The 14450-nt window shown below is 54.5% G+C and overlaps 1 protein-coding gene across 1 annotated transcript; it reads right to left on the bottom strand.

The window, feature by feature from the left end:
* Window positions 1-1237: 1237 nt before the first annotated feature.
* DHX34 (DExH-box helicase 34) lies at window positions 1238-14116 on the bottom strand. Its single transcript, XM_075021144.1, has 17 exons — window positions 13968-14116; window positions 11748-12483; window positions 10824-11135; window positions 10448-10717; window positions 10152-10254; window positions 9834-10051; window positions 9456-9630; window positions 9165-9358; window positions 8870-8971; window positions 8479-8715; window positions 8232-8399; window positions 8030-8141; window positions 7769-7875; window positions 7432-7689; window positions 7126-7302; window positions 6915-7038; window positions 1238-6646 (listed from the first exon to the last, which is right to left on the bottom strand). The coding sequence occupies exons 2-17, from the start codon at window positions 12444-12446 to the stop codon at window positions 6513-6515; spliced, it is 3390 nt and encodes a 1129-aa protein (XP_074877245.1). The 5' UTR covers window positions 12447-12483; window positions 13968-14116; the 3' UTR covers window positions 1238-6512.
* Window positions 14117-14450: the final 334 nt, after the last annotated feature.

The following is a 14450-nucleotide window of genomic DNA, read 5'->3' as shown; positions in this document are numbered from 1 at the left end:
AAAATATGTCTCTTTCTGGCTCCTACACTGCTGCTGGCAGTAGCTGCTCCCCCACCTGCCTGTCTTCCCTCCTTCTCCAGCTGCATAAACAGGCACTTTGGAGACAGCTGAGCTGTCAAGCAGGCAGAGAGTCCGTGTCACACAGAAAAATGGGAATAAAATTACCACCTGACACACCAATATCGCCTCACAGCCATCTATCCTCATTGCCACTACGTGTGTGGGGGGAAAATGGGATGGGGTGGGATTGTTCCTGGTCTGGGGAGGCAAGGTAGGAGCAGGGATGCAGGGATGCACGGGAGTGTGGGTTCTCTGACCCCAAACTGCCCAGGATCTTCATCACCTGGGACTGGAGCTGAACAGTCACGTGTTGCAGTCCAGCGCTCTTCAGCCAGGTTCCTTTAGATACTCTGCACGAGGAGGGTTTAATGTTTTAATGCCAGATTTACTTATTTGAAGATATTTGATGTTACGGGGGGGGTGGGGGGGTAGAAAAGTGAGGCAGCAGCCTACTGAAAAATCACACACAAGTATAATATAGCAATTGCAATACATGGCTGAATCGCAATACAAGCACGATTCCCTTTACCAGTCTCTAGATGCTCACCAGTGTGACACTGGGTGTCCCAAGTCAATGGGAAGACATGGGCTGAAGCTCTCTTCAAAGCTCATTTTGCTGGTTGGTTAATTTTTATACACTGTGTTGGGCTAAGCCACATGTAACCTTCCCTTGTGTTGGTCTCGCTTGCTCAGGGAGATAATTCTTTCTATGGATTATTTTAGGGAAGGCCAGTTGGCCAGCTGAACTGATAGAGTTGTTTATTGACAACGAAGGCCACCCTTGGTCCTCCTAGTGTTGAGGTAAGTTCAGCTCCCTTTGTGGTAGCAGTGGTCACCTCCTTTCTTTCCTGAGCTTCATGAGCACACCATCCTTGTCCATCTTCTGCGAACCTTCTTCCATCATAGGGGTTGGGAACATGGTGCTGCACTGGCTGCATGGTGCTGGTCAAGTAGGACATTGCCAGTGGTTGCCACATCAGGGTCTATGGGGTAGGATGGACTCCAGGAGCAGATGGTGGTCCTGAAAGGTTGTCCTGGCAGCGGCAGGAGGAATGGCTCACCAATAAGTAGCATAAATAGCCCAAACTGCCAGGTATCATGTGATTTTTCGCTCATTCATTTGAGTCTGTGCAAGCAGATCATGAGCAGGAACCAAATCTCTCATCATTTTGTTGTAGGTCTCAGGATGCTTTATGAAGTCCCAGGTTCTGGACTCACATGACAATGAGATAATCTTTCCCCAAAAAACATGATTTTTTTATTTCCACCTCACCCAATGCAATGCACAAACTCTAAGAGATCAAGAAAGGAAAAAAAAAAAATTCTTATCTCCTGCTTGATAAGATGATTTTGGGAACTTTGGGGAGCCTTCATCTCTCTGTGGTGGGTCACAGTGTAAGGGAAGGAGTGGGATGCTTGGATTTTGCCCAATTTTTGGCATTTTAATAAAGAGCAGAAGGCGGCTGGGACCTTCCATGGAGGAGGGAAAGGCTGCTCTCTGCAGGCTGCGAAACAGCATGAGATGCCTGGGCTGAGTTTTGCACAAACGTCCAAAAAGCCCAACCTCAGAAGGTCTCTCAAGGAGCGGCATCAGCCAATAATTTAATAGAATTCTTTTATTAGTATCATATATATTTTTATTAACAACAACAACAAAAACAAACCACGAAAAAAGATCAAACAGCAGATTTGGGAATGGAATAAGTGGGGTGGTGGGAATAGCGAGACTCCTGGGTCTGACTTCCTTTGAGGAGGGCTTGGGACCCCCCCTTTGCTACAGCAGTGATGTCAAGCAGTCCCAGGACTGACATTAACATTTATATGCCTCCTGTTCTTCCCTTATAACTGCATCTCACACCTTATAATTTTAAAGTATCACATAAGAGCATGGAAGAAGCAAAGAAGTTTCCTATTGACAGCATCTTCCATGGGCAAATGACTTAGATCCCTTTTCTCCTGGAAATTTTTTAGATCTCATTTAAAAAAAAATATATATATCCCTGCTTCCAGTTCACTACCAGCACAAAGTTGGCAGAATTCAGCTGAAAGACGTTTTTTCCATCTTTGGATCAATATTTCACCAGAGGCTGATGCACACTGTATCCAGGGGGAGAAATCCCATGCCGGGCTTCTGGACCAACCATGAATCTTGGGAGGATGCTGAGTCAGCATTTCCACCCATCACTGGGTTATTGGTTATTAATTCTACAATTATTAATGATATACTTCTCCAGGGTACACAACCTAAAGGGCAGCAGGAGCAAATTTTTGCTCTTAAATCTGTAAATTTTAGGGCTGAAGAAGAGAAGATGGATTCCTGCTGATACATCTGGCTGTCAGCTCTGAATTTTAAGGCTGGAGAAGAGAAGACAGATTCCTACAGATGCTCCAGAGCCCCAAAAAAGCGACAGGGGAGGAGTGGGATGGGATAAGGTTTGCTGGCCTGGAGCTGAAGCATGGGGACAAGCTCCTGCATCCTCCTATCTGCTCCAAACTAATTTTTAATAGGTACAGACATTCCCCCCGCTTCTCACTTGACCTTTCAAACAATTAAGTTAATTATTCCCAAACAACACGCAGTTGGTTTCAGTTAGAGGCTAACGTGTTTGCCTCAACCTCCAGGAAAATAGTAATAATAATAATAATAACAACAACAACAACAACAACATTGCAAAGAACAAATGAGGTCATTTACTTGGGTTGAAGAGGGTGGCTGGTAATTGCTCGGTGTGTGCAAATTGAGATTAAATAAAATAAAAAAAACCTCTCTGCTTGCCGTTGCTGGGAAGAAGCCCTCATTTGTAAAGGAAAAAAACCTCATCTGCCTGTTAATTTTTTTTTCCATTTAAGCGTTAAGCTTTCCTTGGGAGTGCTCAGCCCCTGGGATTTTTTTTCTAGATTGCCCAACTTCTTCCATCGCTAATTAAAGGAGTTGTAAGAGAGGGTTTGATGCAGGGTTGTTGTCTCCCAAAGAAATAGCCGTCTCGATATTATCGGCTTGTTTTTATCCAGTAAAGGCAATGCACAAGGGCCCGTTGGTGGGAATCAAAGCTCAGAAATTCAGCCTAGAAAGGAAATATGCAGGTAATTAGCTGGCAGGATAATTAGCCATTGGAATGGGCTGCCATGAGATGTGGTAAATCATCGTCTTCATCCCAAGGGGTCTTTTAACATCAGGTTTGGTAGGTGAAAAAATAAAAAGGGAAAATTGTTTTCTCATTGGAAATTTGTGATGATGGACTTCGCCCATCTGACGATGGAGCTTGAGTTGGAGTGGATGCTCAGAAACAACCTTCAAAAGAGCTTTGTCGGTAGGACGGGGATGCCTCAGTTGAGGAAAAAGAGCAGGCAGCAAGAGAAAATCTTCCTGCCAGAGCAAGCGAGCTCAATAAAACACATTTATCCAGAAGGGAAAACAATTTCAGTCATTAAAAGGCAAAAAAAAAAAAAAGGAGGGGAAAGGGGTTTTGTGCATCAGGGCATTATTGGTGGTGTTATAGACTCTATAGGTGCCATACAGGGAAATTATGAGGATTAGTGCCTTGCTCTTTGTCTAGCTTTCTCTGGAAAGGTGAAAAAATAAGGATTTTCTCCCAAAATCCTGTTCTCAGCCTTTCCCTCCCTGGTGCCAGGAAGGACGGTAGATGGGGACCACCAATCACTCCAGTGAAGCAGCCTCTAAGAGGACGAGCACGGCACACAGTGCACCAGCCCCCACCTAGATCCACCCATTTAATTGGCGTGATTGAAAATTACAGCTCACCCAACCAACACTGTGACATTAATTAACGTTAACAAGCAACAGCCGGGTACACAAGGCTGTTCTCATCCCACTACAAGTGACCTTCATCTGTGTCTCACTCTTACAAGCAGATTCAAGGTGAAGAGCAGCATCTTTTTTAAAGAAAAAAATGAAGCTGTTTAAACAACATCTTAAAACTCAAGCTCAGGTTTTAAGGCAGCTCTGTGATGCAGTCAAACCGTTCGCCACCTTTGCAGTGAGGACATGCTGATGGTCAACCTAGTGGCCACCAGGACCCTGTGCTGAGGTAGCCTCATCATCTAGGTCATTAATGAAGGTGGTGACCAGGATGGGACTGAGGATTGGCCCCCCTGAGGTTACATCAGCGTCCAGCTGATGGCTTTAGACCACCAGGGAGCAAAACCAGGGCACAAGCATGGTCTGATTTGATCCCAAACACCCCAGGGTTACCACAGGGACAGAAATTTGGAGGACTTCATTAAAAATCCAGAGTTCTTCTCACATAAGACTTCAATTTGTGGCTTTCATTAGTAAAGTAAATTAATCCCACTTCTTTATGGCTGTGGTGGCCTTATTTAATTTTCTGTTATGTAAATGACTTGCTCTAAGCTTAGTTTAAAAGCAATAAGGCTTTGCCGTTGCATTAAAGGCAAGAGCGATATTGTGGGTTTTTTCAAGAGGGCAAGCTACAGCCAGAGCTTGTTTATGCTTTATGAGCCCTAATGATTATTGCTGAAAGCTGTTGGGTTCTTCTTATTAAGGTGAGAATATTAATTTTGATTAATTGAAACCTGAGGAGTGGGTCTGGGCTGGTTGTGGGTGGCATTTAGCGGGCCCAGGTGGCCCAGAGCAAAGCTAAAGTCCCCTGCGGCACAGGAACCAGGGACCAAACCACCATCAATGTCCTGGAAAGCAAAGCCCAGCTTTTCAGGGGAAAAACTGAGTTTTTCAGAGCATGCAGGACCAGACTAGCGTGGACATTTGGCTCCCAGAAATGTCAGTTGGGCTTTAATTCACCCTCCATTGCTCAACCTAGTGGGGAGAGCAAAGAATTGGGGTTCCTGTAGCCGAAAAGAGCAAAACCAAACCCATCCGATGCCTGTTGCCATGACAGGAGCATCTCCCATCTCACCTCGCTGCCATAGCAACAGGGGCTTGATAGGAGCATCATCCCCACGTCCCCCACTGTTAAATTTGGGTGAGACGACTCTCCCTGCACTCCAAAAGCGGGGTGGGATCCTGCCAGGCTAAGGTACAGGCAGCTGCCTGCAGTAAAGGCTCAAAATAGATCACACACACATACAAACCAAATAATCTGCTCAACAAATCACCTGCCTAATTAATTTCTGCGAGTGCTGCGACACCACCAGCCAGGAATTACCTGCGTCCAAGTGGTAATTAATTGCAGATAAACCCAACCAAGAAAGGGAAGACGAGAAGCAAGTCGCAAAGGGTGTGAGTTGGGGGGAGCGGGGGAAGGAAGAAAATAAATTTAAACAAGAAAAAAGGGGACGAGGAAGCATTCAGCACCTTTCCCCTTTTTTCTTTTCCCCTCTGCCACCTATTTTATGGCCGGCAACATGCACTGAGCCCTGGCAATGGATAATTCCTTACAGAGAACCTTGAGGCTTCAAAAATTTAAACCAGGAAACTTTGCTCTTGGAGCAGCTCCTTACCCCAAAGTGTTATGAGGCCAGTTAAACCACACTTATTTATTATTTTCTTCCTCTGGTAAATAAAAAGCAACATGCTACAGAGCTAAAAATACCATCAAATCGCTTTAATTAGAAGGGGCCCCACTAATAACCCTGCTTGAGCCTAATGCAGCGCACAGACTGATAATTAATGCATTTTAAATGGGTTTAGACAGCTGATAAGTTCCTGTTGTCACGGCATTTGCCTCCACAGGGTGTGTGTGGGTGCAAGCTGCTCTGGATTTGCCTTTCTCCAGGTGTTTTCAGCCCAAAAAAGCACCAGAACCAGCCACAATTCCTAAAGCAAGGTCTCTTATTATATTAAGGCAGCACCTTCTCACCACATTGGGAGTGAGCATCCTCTGTAGGGCTGCTCAGGTCAGTTGTTATTAATATGGGGGGGGGGGGGGCGAGGTGGGGGAGTCCTGGTAGTGATAAAGTCCCGGCACAGACCGCTCTGATGCTTTGCCCACAGGATACAGAAAGAAAAGGAGATGAGGCAGTGATGACTCTGGTATAGGAGTGCCACATGCTGGCCATGCTGTGCCAGGCAGCATCGCAGGCAGGAGACATCCCCGAGACCCCACAAACATCCCTTTGTCCTGTAGCCCCTGACCCATGCTGCATCTGGGGGTGCAGACGCCAAACCAGGCACCCGCATGGGCAGAGGAACCCCAACGTCCGGCAACACGCTCCGGGCCAGCACTGACTTTCTCCAAAAAGCTATTTATTTACATGTTTTTCTTAAAAAAAAGGGGAGTGAAATCAGGTTGCCCCTATGCAAGCATCAGTGATGAGCTGCAGGAGCCACTAAAATACCCCTAAACACCAAATCCCTTTTGGGATCCAGTCAGACTCACCAAGAGTAACGGAGGTAGCAGTGTAGGGGGACTTTCCCCCCATTACAGGGGTCTTCTGCGTCTCCCCGGGGATTGGGGAGGACCCCAGCATCATCTCCACCACCAGCCAGTGGGAGCATCCCAGTGAGCACCCAGTCACCGGTGCTGCTTCTTGTGCCGAAGGATCTCTGTGGGGGTGAAGGTAAAATCCTGCTGGCAAACGTCGCAGTGGTAGGATCTGTGGAGGGCAGAGGTTTTGGACGAGGCTTCGGCCGCTTCTTCCGGGGGGGCTGCAGGAAAACGTAGAGAAAAATGGGGATTGGAAGGAAACCAAAGCCCTGCAAGACCATTTTCTTCCCACCATCACGCCCCCAAAATGGGGCCCTCGGTGGCATCTCGAGGGGCACTGCTAAAAGCTGGCACAAACACAACCCAGTTCATTGCCACCCCCTCTCCTTGGTCACCCACAGAGCAGAAATGCTCCCCCCAGGCTGGTTGTCCCCAGTTGTCCCTTGCCACAGCCCCTTGGCAGGGTTGGCGGGGGGGGATGGAACTCACCCTCGGAGGGCCGGCAAGCGCTTATGTGGCACATGCGCTCCAGGGGGGTGAAGGGCATGTGGAGATCACAGTGGGGACACGTCCAGAAGCTCCGCAAGCAGTCGCTGTAGAGGTCCGTGTCCGTCTGTGGGACACAAAGGGTGAAGGGGATGCTCGGACTCCCCCAGGGTAGGGGGGGATGGCAGGCAGAGCGAGAGAGGGGTGTACTCACAGCCAAGCAGTTGTAGGTGAGAAAGTCCATCACCCTGTGGCCGCCTTTCACCTCGTCAGGCTTCATCTCCATCCCCTGGAAAAGCCCCGGGAGCTGGGGAGCAGCAGCCACAGTTTGGGGACCGATGTAGAGGTTCTGTTTCTCCAGCCCGGTGAGCTGGCGCAGGCGGTACGGCACCTGCAAGAGGACACACGGATGTTGGGGGCACACACCAGCTCCCTTCATCCTCCTTTCTAAGCCTTCAACCCGATGCAAGGCACTGGAGTTGGATTAAAACCATATGCATTGCGCTCACGGCCATATCACCTCCATCTGCAGGAACTCCAGCAACCCCCGGCTGAGCACGGATATGTCCCGGGAGCTCGGCCGGCGGCCCAACTCCTCTCCCCGACCTTCCAGCAGCTGATGGAGGAGTTTTTCCCAGGCGGAACGAAGCTGCAGAGCTGTGGAGAGCAGGCGTAGGGCAGAGTCTGCATCAGGGACGGTGATCTCCAGCCATCCATCTGCTACCAGCCGGGCACAGTCCGCGCTGGTGTCCAGCGAACGGGAGAAGAGCAAGAGAGCCTGAAGGAGCAAAACGCAACCGATTTGAGGTGATGGAGGCTACCAGAGGGCTTGGAGAAGAAGAGAGCAAAAAGCTCACTTGTAGGGCTGGTACGCGGACGCAGTTCACCAGGTAGGGTTTGTTGGTCTCCAGCAGCGAGACAAAGGCAAGGAGCTGGTGGTGGCGGCTCAGCCCCTCCGTGGGGTCTGCGGGGGCAATAAGGGGTGTCTCAGCTGGACCACAAACCTCTCCCCAGCACCAGGGATTTGCCAAACCCCCGAGGCCAACAGTGCTTTCATCCAATGTGGAAAAAGCCAAGGAGAAGCAGAGCCAATTCCTCTGCGATTGGGGTTGTCCCACCTTTGGTCCCACCACGCTCCGGTCCCTCCTTGGCGTGGAGCAACTCTGGGCTGGTAGCGAAGACACAGGTGGGATGAAGCACAACACCCTGCTTGTTCTTGGTGTGAAAAATCTGTAGCAAGAGCAAAATGGATGTTGAGGGAGAGCAAGGGGCTGCTGGGAACCCCTGGGCTGGGGGACAGGGCAGGGGAAGGACAGAGACCTGATCGGAGTCCTTGCGGCCGCTGTTGAGCTGGTCAGGCATGGCCAGCTGGGGGTAAAGCCCCCTGCACAGCACCAGCTTGAGGAGGGCAAGCTGCGAGGAGGAGAGGACTGAGCTGGATACAGCCTGGAGCTCGTCCACGTTGTGGCGGAGCTTAAACTTGATATCCTGCAGAGATAGAGAGGGCGTCAGGGGCCTGCATGGCCCTATCCTGCCTCTCAGGAGAGGAAACAGATGCAAGGGTCACCTGGATATCGATGCTGCGCTCTCCTTTCCCACAGGTGCCACTGTCCTCCTCCTCGCCGGAGGAGGCGTCTGCTCCCTCCTGCAGCCGCAGCACCTTGCGCTTCCGACCTTCCGTCTCTGCGTGGGAACGCCACAGCCGGTGCAGCTCGCGGCGTTCCCGGTGTCGGCTCTGCCGGCTGTAGCTGTCACTGGGCTGGCTGGAGGCTTCCTCCAGCAGCTGGTGGTCTCGAAGAAGCTCCTGGGGCGGTGGGAGAGAGGGTTGCTGAGCCTCCATGGCCAGGAGATGGGCAGGTTGTGGGCATGTGGGCAAATTCAGCTCTCCTCCGTACCAGCAATGCCCTCCTCAGACCGAAGATGAACCCCACCCCGAGGCCGGATCCTGCCCCCCTCACCTGAAACTGGCGTCGCAGGTTGGCAGCCTCGTAAAGTCGATGCTCCTCCAAGCCTCGCCGCCGGCACCATTTCCGAGAGCTACCGCTTCGTTCCGATTTCACCTGCTCCGAGACAGCACGGCTCAGCCCCTGGCAGGGACAGGCTGTCCTTCCCACCTCTCCCTGCTCCCCAAAATCAGCCCCCACTGCCCCCCTACAGCCTCCCACACAGACTCAAGCACACCCCACCCCAAAACAGAGTCTCCCCGGCCCCCCCAAATGTGTCTCATCTCTTCGCTTTAGACAGGAATCCCACCTGGACCCACTCATTGAAGACATTGAGCAGCGTCAGGGGGTCACCGTGGGGGCTCTCAAGGGGCCGTCGGGCCGTGGCGCAGTCGGGATTGGGGTGAGCAGGTCGCAGGAAAGGGGATTGCACGCTCAGCGCAGCCGCCACAGTTAGGGTGGGCTCAGCCAGTCCAAACAGAGCACCCAGGACCAGCATCTTGCCTGCATGGTGAGGGCAGGGCAGGCAGCGAAGGCAGGGGAGACCCCCACTCCTCGTACCATCACTTCTGTTTCAAGGGGAGTGCCCCAAATTACTCACCAACCACCACGTCGACAGGAAGCTGGGCCAGCAGATTCCCAATGGGCGTCAGGTCTTCAGCCTCGTCCAGGGCTCCCTGGTCCTTCAAGTACCGCACAGCCATCTCCAGGCTGGATGAGGGAGGAGGCTCCAGGAACGGAAAGGTCCGGGGGTCCCCCAATCCCATGCTCTTTAACTGAGAGAAAAACACACGTAGAACGAGGCCGGCGATGACAGAAAAGAGCCCAGAGGCTTACAAAGCCGCCCCAAGAGCCATCACACCCTGACACTTGAGCCACAGCCTGGTCTCACACTTGGCTGGCTGGGTTTCCTCTCCGAGATCTCCCCAAATCTCCCCCAAGGAAACCTCAAGGCAAGCAGAGGAATCCCCAACTTTACCTGGAGCACCAGAGCATCAAGCGCTACCCGCTGAATCTCTGGCACGGGGTAGGGGGAAAAGGCATCATAGTCAGATTCAGCATAGAGCCGGTAGCAGACGCCAGGGCCGGTCCTGCCAGCACGTCCCTTCCGCTGCTCGGCACTTGCCCGGCTGATCCAAAACTCCTGCAGCCGCTGAAGTTTGCCCTGAGGGTCGTAGCTCATCTCCTTCACCTTCCCTGGAAGGAACAGGAGGGAAGGAGAAGCTCTGGGCCATGCAGGAGGGAGGAAGAAGCTTTCTTACCCAGCAGAGAGGGGCGTTGAAGGGGGAATTTTTACCAGAATCCAGGACAAAGCGCACACCATCGATCGTCACTGAGGTCTCTGCGATGTTGGTAGAGAGGATGCACTTACGGACACCGGGAGGGGGCACATCAAACACCTGAAAAAGAAGAAACAATGGTCCTACATCAGTATGGCCTGCTCCAGAGCAGAGCAAACCTCCAGAGAAGGCAGACTGCACCCCAAAAGCACCCACAGTCAGGGCGCAGCCAGGCTGAGCTTTGGGATTTTTCACTCTGTGATGCCAGGGTGCTGAATTCCACCCCGATTCTCAGGGTCAGACCCTCACCCACCTTGTCCTGCTCTGCAACAGAGAGGGTGCTGTGCAGGGGGAGCACAATCCAACGCTGGGTATGCGCAGCGTAAGCCTGCGCCGCCTCCAGCACTGCGCCGATCTCGGCTACCCCGCTCAGGAACACCAGCAGGTCCCCGCGTTCCTCCGGCGGGTACTTGTGGTCAATGGCTTGCAGCACCCGCAAGTACGGGAGGGGATCCAGGCGCTCCGATTTCCCCAATTTCCCGACCATGGATGCTTCTTCCTTAGGGATGGGTTGGTAGATGACCTGCAGGAGCAGAGACAGGGAGGACGTTGCCTCGGGGTAGACGCAGCGAGAGACTCGTGCGCGCCCTGTGCCGGGGTTCATCCCAAAAATCCCCCTCTGTCCTCACCGAGATAGGGAAAATCCTTCCTGGCACCTGCAGCACCGGGGCACCCCCAAAATACCCCGAAAAAAGACGGATATTGATGGTCGCCGACATCAGCACCAACTTAAGGTCCGGCCGAGCGGGAAGGAGCCGCCGTAGGACCCCCAGGAGGAAATCACTGTGCAGGTGCCGCTCGTGAACCTCGTCAGCAATCAGGACGTGATACCCAGGCAGCGTCGGCTCCCGCTGTACCTGCCGCAGCAGCAGCCCTTCCGTCAGGAAGACAATCTTGGTGGCGGGCGAGCGGGTGCTCTCAAAGCGGATCTGGTAGCCTACCTGGGGCAGGAAGACCAGAATAGAATAAAATTGAATAAAATCAAGTAAAATAAAGCATTTCAGTTGGAAGGGACTACAACAATTATCTAGTCCAACTGCCTGACCGCTTCAGGGCTGACCAAAAGCCAAAGGATATTATTAAGGGCATTTTTCTCCTAAACACCGACAGACGTGGGGCACTGACACCCCTGGGAAGCCTCTCAAGGTGTCTGACCACCCTCTCGGTAAAGAAACGTTTCCTAATATCAAGTCTGAACATCTCTCAATGCAGCTTTGAACCAGGGACCTCTTCTCCTTCCAGAGAGTCAACAGCACCTCCCAGTTCAGTATCATCAGCGCACATGCATCAATAAAAATACCAGTATTTTCTTTATATTGATATTTTCAGTATTTTTTGAACAGGATTGGCCCTAAATTTGAACCTTGAGGAACAGTGCTGCTGCCCAGCTGCTAGCCAGATGTAATCCAGTTCACTACAACTCTTTTGTTCAACCCATTCTTCACCCAGTAGCACCCAGTAACAGGGTGGGAAGAAACCAGCAGCACCCAACAGCTCCCAGTTACCCCTAAACTGGCCAAGGAAATCAGTGGTCACCAGTCCACAGACCTCACCTGGTTTCCATATTGGTGCAGGCTCTCAAAGCCCACCCGCTTGGCCAGCGAGATGCAGGCAATACGGCGAGGTTGGGTACAAGCCACATGGCTGTAACCGGCCGCCAACAAGAACTGAGGCACCTGCGTGGATTTACCACAGCCGGTATCACCGGCAATCACCACCACTTGGTTTTGAGCCACAGCACGCAGGAGCTGGTCCCGGTATTGGGAGATGGGAAGCGCCGCTCGTTCCCGTTGGAGTTTGGCCAGTTTGGCGAAGCTTTGTTTTTGGGTGAAGTCCAGGTAGTGCAGCAAAGCGGCACGAAATTCAGAGAGACGTTCTTGGGGAATGCCGGAGTCTCCTCGCCGGCCTCGGATCACTCCCTCCATGTCGGCACTCAGCACCGAGAGATTGATGCGGTACCGGGGGTCGTACTGGCGGGGCAGGTCGAGGCGGTGGGCGATGGTGGGGGACTCTGCCTGGCTGTGGCAGCTGGGGGTTGGCTCACTTTCGGTTCTCCGGCTCTGGAAACGCCGGAGCCGCTCAAAGAAAGCCCAGAAGTTACGGACATCCTCAGAGCCAGCTCCAATATAATCTTGCTCACGGAAATACAGCTCTTCCAGACGGCGCCGTGTGGCAGGGCAGTCCCAATCCCACTGGGAAGGTGAAAGGTCCCACTCCCGCCGCCGGGATCTGCTCTCCTTCTCCGATGGCATGTCTGTGGCGGAGCAGCTGGTTCCTGGAGCCAGGGACCTGTGGCAGGACAGGGGCCAGTGTGAGGTGGGGGTCTGTGACCAGCCTCAGCTCATCCTGGGGGTCTGGGGGTGTTGGGGGACCATCAGAGCCTCCTCCTCGCCCACAGCTGGGACCCCCAGCATCGCACATGTCCTGGGACCCCCTATGCCCCAGCCAAGACCCCTAGTATGCCTGTGCACCCTGTCCCAGACCCTTGGGACCCTTGGGACCCCTGTGCACCCCATCCCACCCCCTTAGGATGCCCATACACCCTGTCCCAGCACCCTGGGACCATCAGGCACCCCATGTCAGCCATCTGGGACCCCCATGCACCCTGTACCAGCCCCCCAGTCCCTTAGGACCCTCATGCACCCTGTCCCAGGACCCTGGGACACTCGGGCACCCTGTGTAAGCCCTCTGCAACCCCTGTGCACGCCAACTGAGCTCCCTAAGACCCCAACCCAGCCCCCCGGGACCCACACACACCCCTGTCCAGCCACTCAGGACACCCATAAACCCTGTCCCAGTTCCCTGAGACCCCACAGACCCTAACCCAGCACCCTGGGACCCCATACACCCCTGGCTCATCCCCTTGCGACCCCCCACAACCTGGCCCTGCCCCCTGCGACCCCCATGCACCCTGGTTTATCCCCATGCGACCACACACACCCCAGCCTAGCTCCCTGGGACCCCCGTGCACCCCATCCCACCTCCTTAGGACGCCCATGCATCCTGTCCCAGCAACCTGGGACCATCAGGCACCCCATGTCAGCCATCTGGGACCCCTGTGCACGCAAACTGAGCCCCCTGAGACCCCAGCCCAGCCCCTGGGACCCACACACACCCCTGTCCAGCTCCTTGGGAGCCCTCACTACCCCATACCAGCCCCCTGGGACCTCCACACACCCCTGTCCAGCCCCCTGAGACCCCTGTGCACCCCCTCCCAGCCCCCTTGGACCCCCATGCACCCCGTCCCAGCCCCTTGGGACCCCCATGCACCCCATGTCAGCCATCTGGGACCCCCATGCACCCTGTACCAGCCCCCCGGGATCCCCGTGCACCCCATTCCAGTCCCTTGGGACCCCCATGCACCCTGGTTTATCCCCATGCGACCGCACACACCCCAGCCTAGCTCCCTGGGACCCCCGTGCACCCCATCCCAGACCCTTGGGACCCCCATACACGCTGTCCCAGCCCCTTGGGACCACCGGGCACCCCATCCCAGCCCCCTGGGACCCCTGTGCACGCAAACTGAGCTCCCCGAGACCCCGACCCAGCCCCCTTGAGGGCCCCACACACCCCTGTCCAGCCCTCGGGACCCCCGTGCATCCTGTCCCAACCCCCTGGGACCCCACAGACCCAACCCAGCCCCCTGGGACCCCCAACACCCTGGCTCTGCCCTCAGGAACCTCACACCAGGCCCAGCTCTCCCTGAGACACCCCCCCCCAACGCCAGGCCCGGCTCACCACCGCCTCAGGCCCACCGGGCCCCAATTCCCTACCCGTCCCCGGCTCAGAAGACCCCTCTCCGGCCCCTCTCCCTCCCCGGCAGCCGCTGCTCCGGGACCGGGGCCGCCCGGGCCCGTAAACCGCCGCCCTGAGGACCGGGCCGGGCCCGCGCCTTCACCGACCAGGCCCCGCCGCCGGGAGGTACCAGGCGCCGCCGCCAGAGGGCGCCCGAACGCCGCCGCCGGGGGCGGGGCTCTGGAGGGGCGGGGAAAGGGGCGGGGAATGGGCGGGGAAAGGCGCGGGGGGTGGGCGGGGAAAGGGGCAGGGGAATGGGCGGGGAAAGGGGCGGGGCGTTCCCCCGGTGCCCGACGTGGCGGGGGCTGCGAGCACCGCTGTGCCCCCCCTGTCCCCAAACGTCATTGCTGTGCACCCCCTGTCCCTAACTCTCATTGCTGTGCCCCCCCATCCCCAAATGTCGTTGCTGTGCACCCCCTGTCCCTAACCGTCATTGCTGTGCTGCCCCCGTCCCTATCATT

The sequence above is a fragment of the Buteo buteo genome, chromosome Z (genome assembly GCF_964188355.1).
Source record: "Buteo buteo chromosome Z, bButBut1.hap1.1, whole genome shotgun sequence".
Lineage (NCBI taxonomy): Eukaryota > Metazoa > Chordata > Aves > Accipitriformes > Accipitridae > Buteo > Buteo buteo.
The sequence above is the reverse complement of the archived record's forward strand: the minus strand, read 5'-3'. Positions and strand labels throughout refer to the sequence as shown.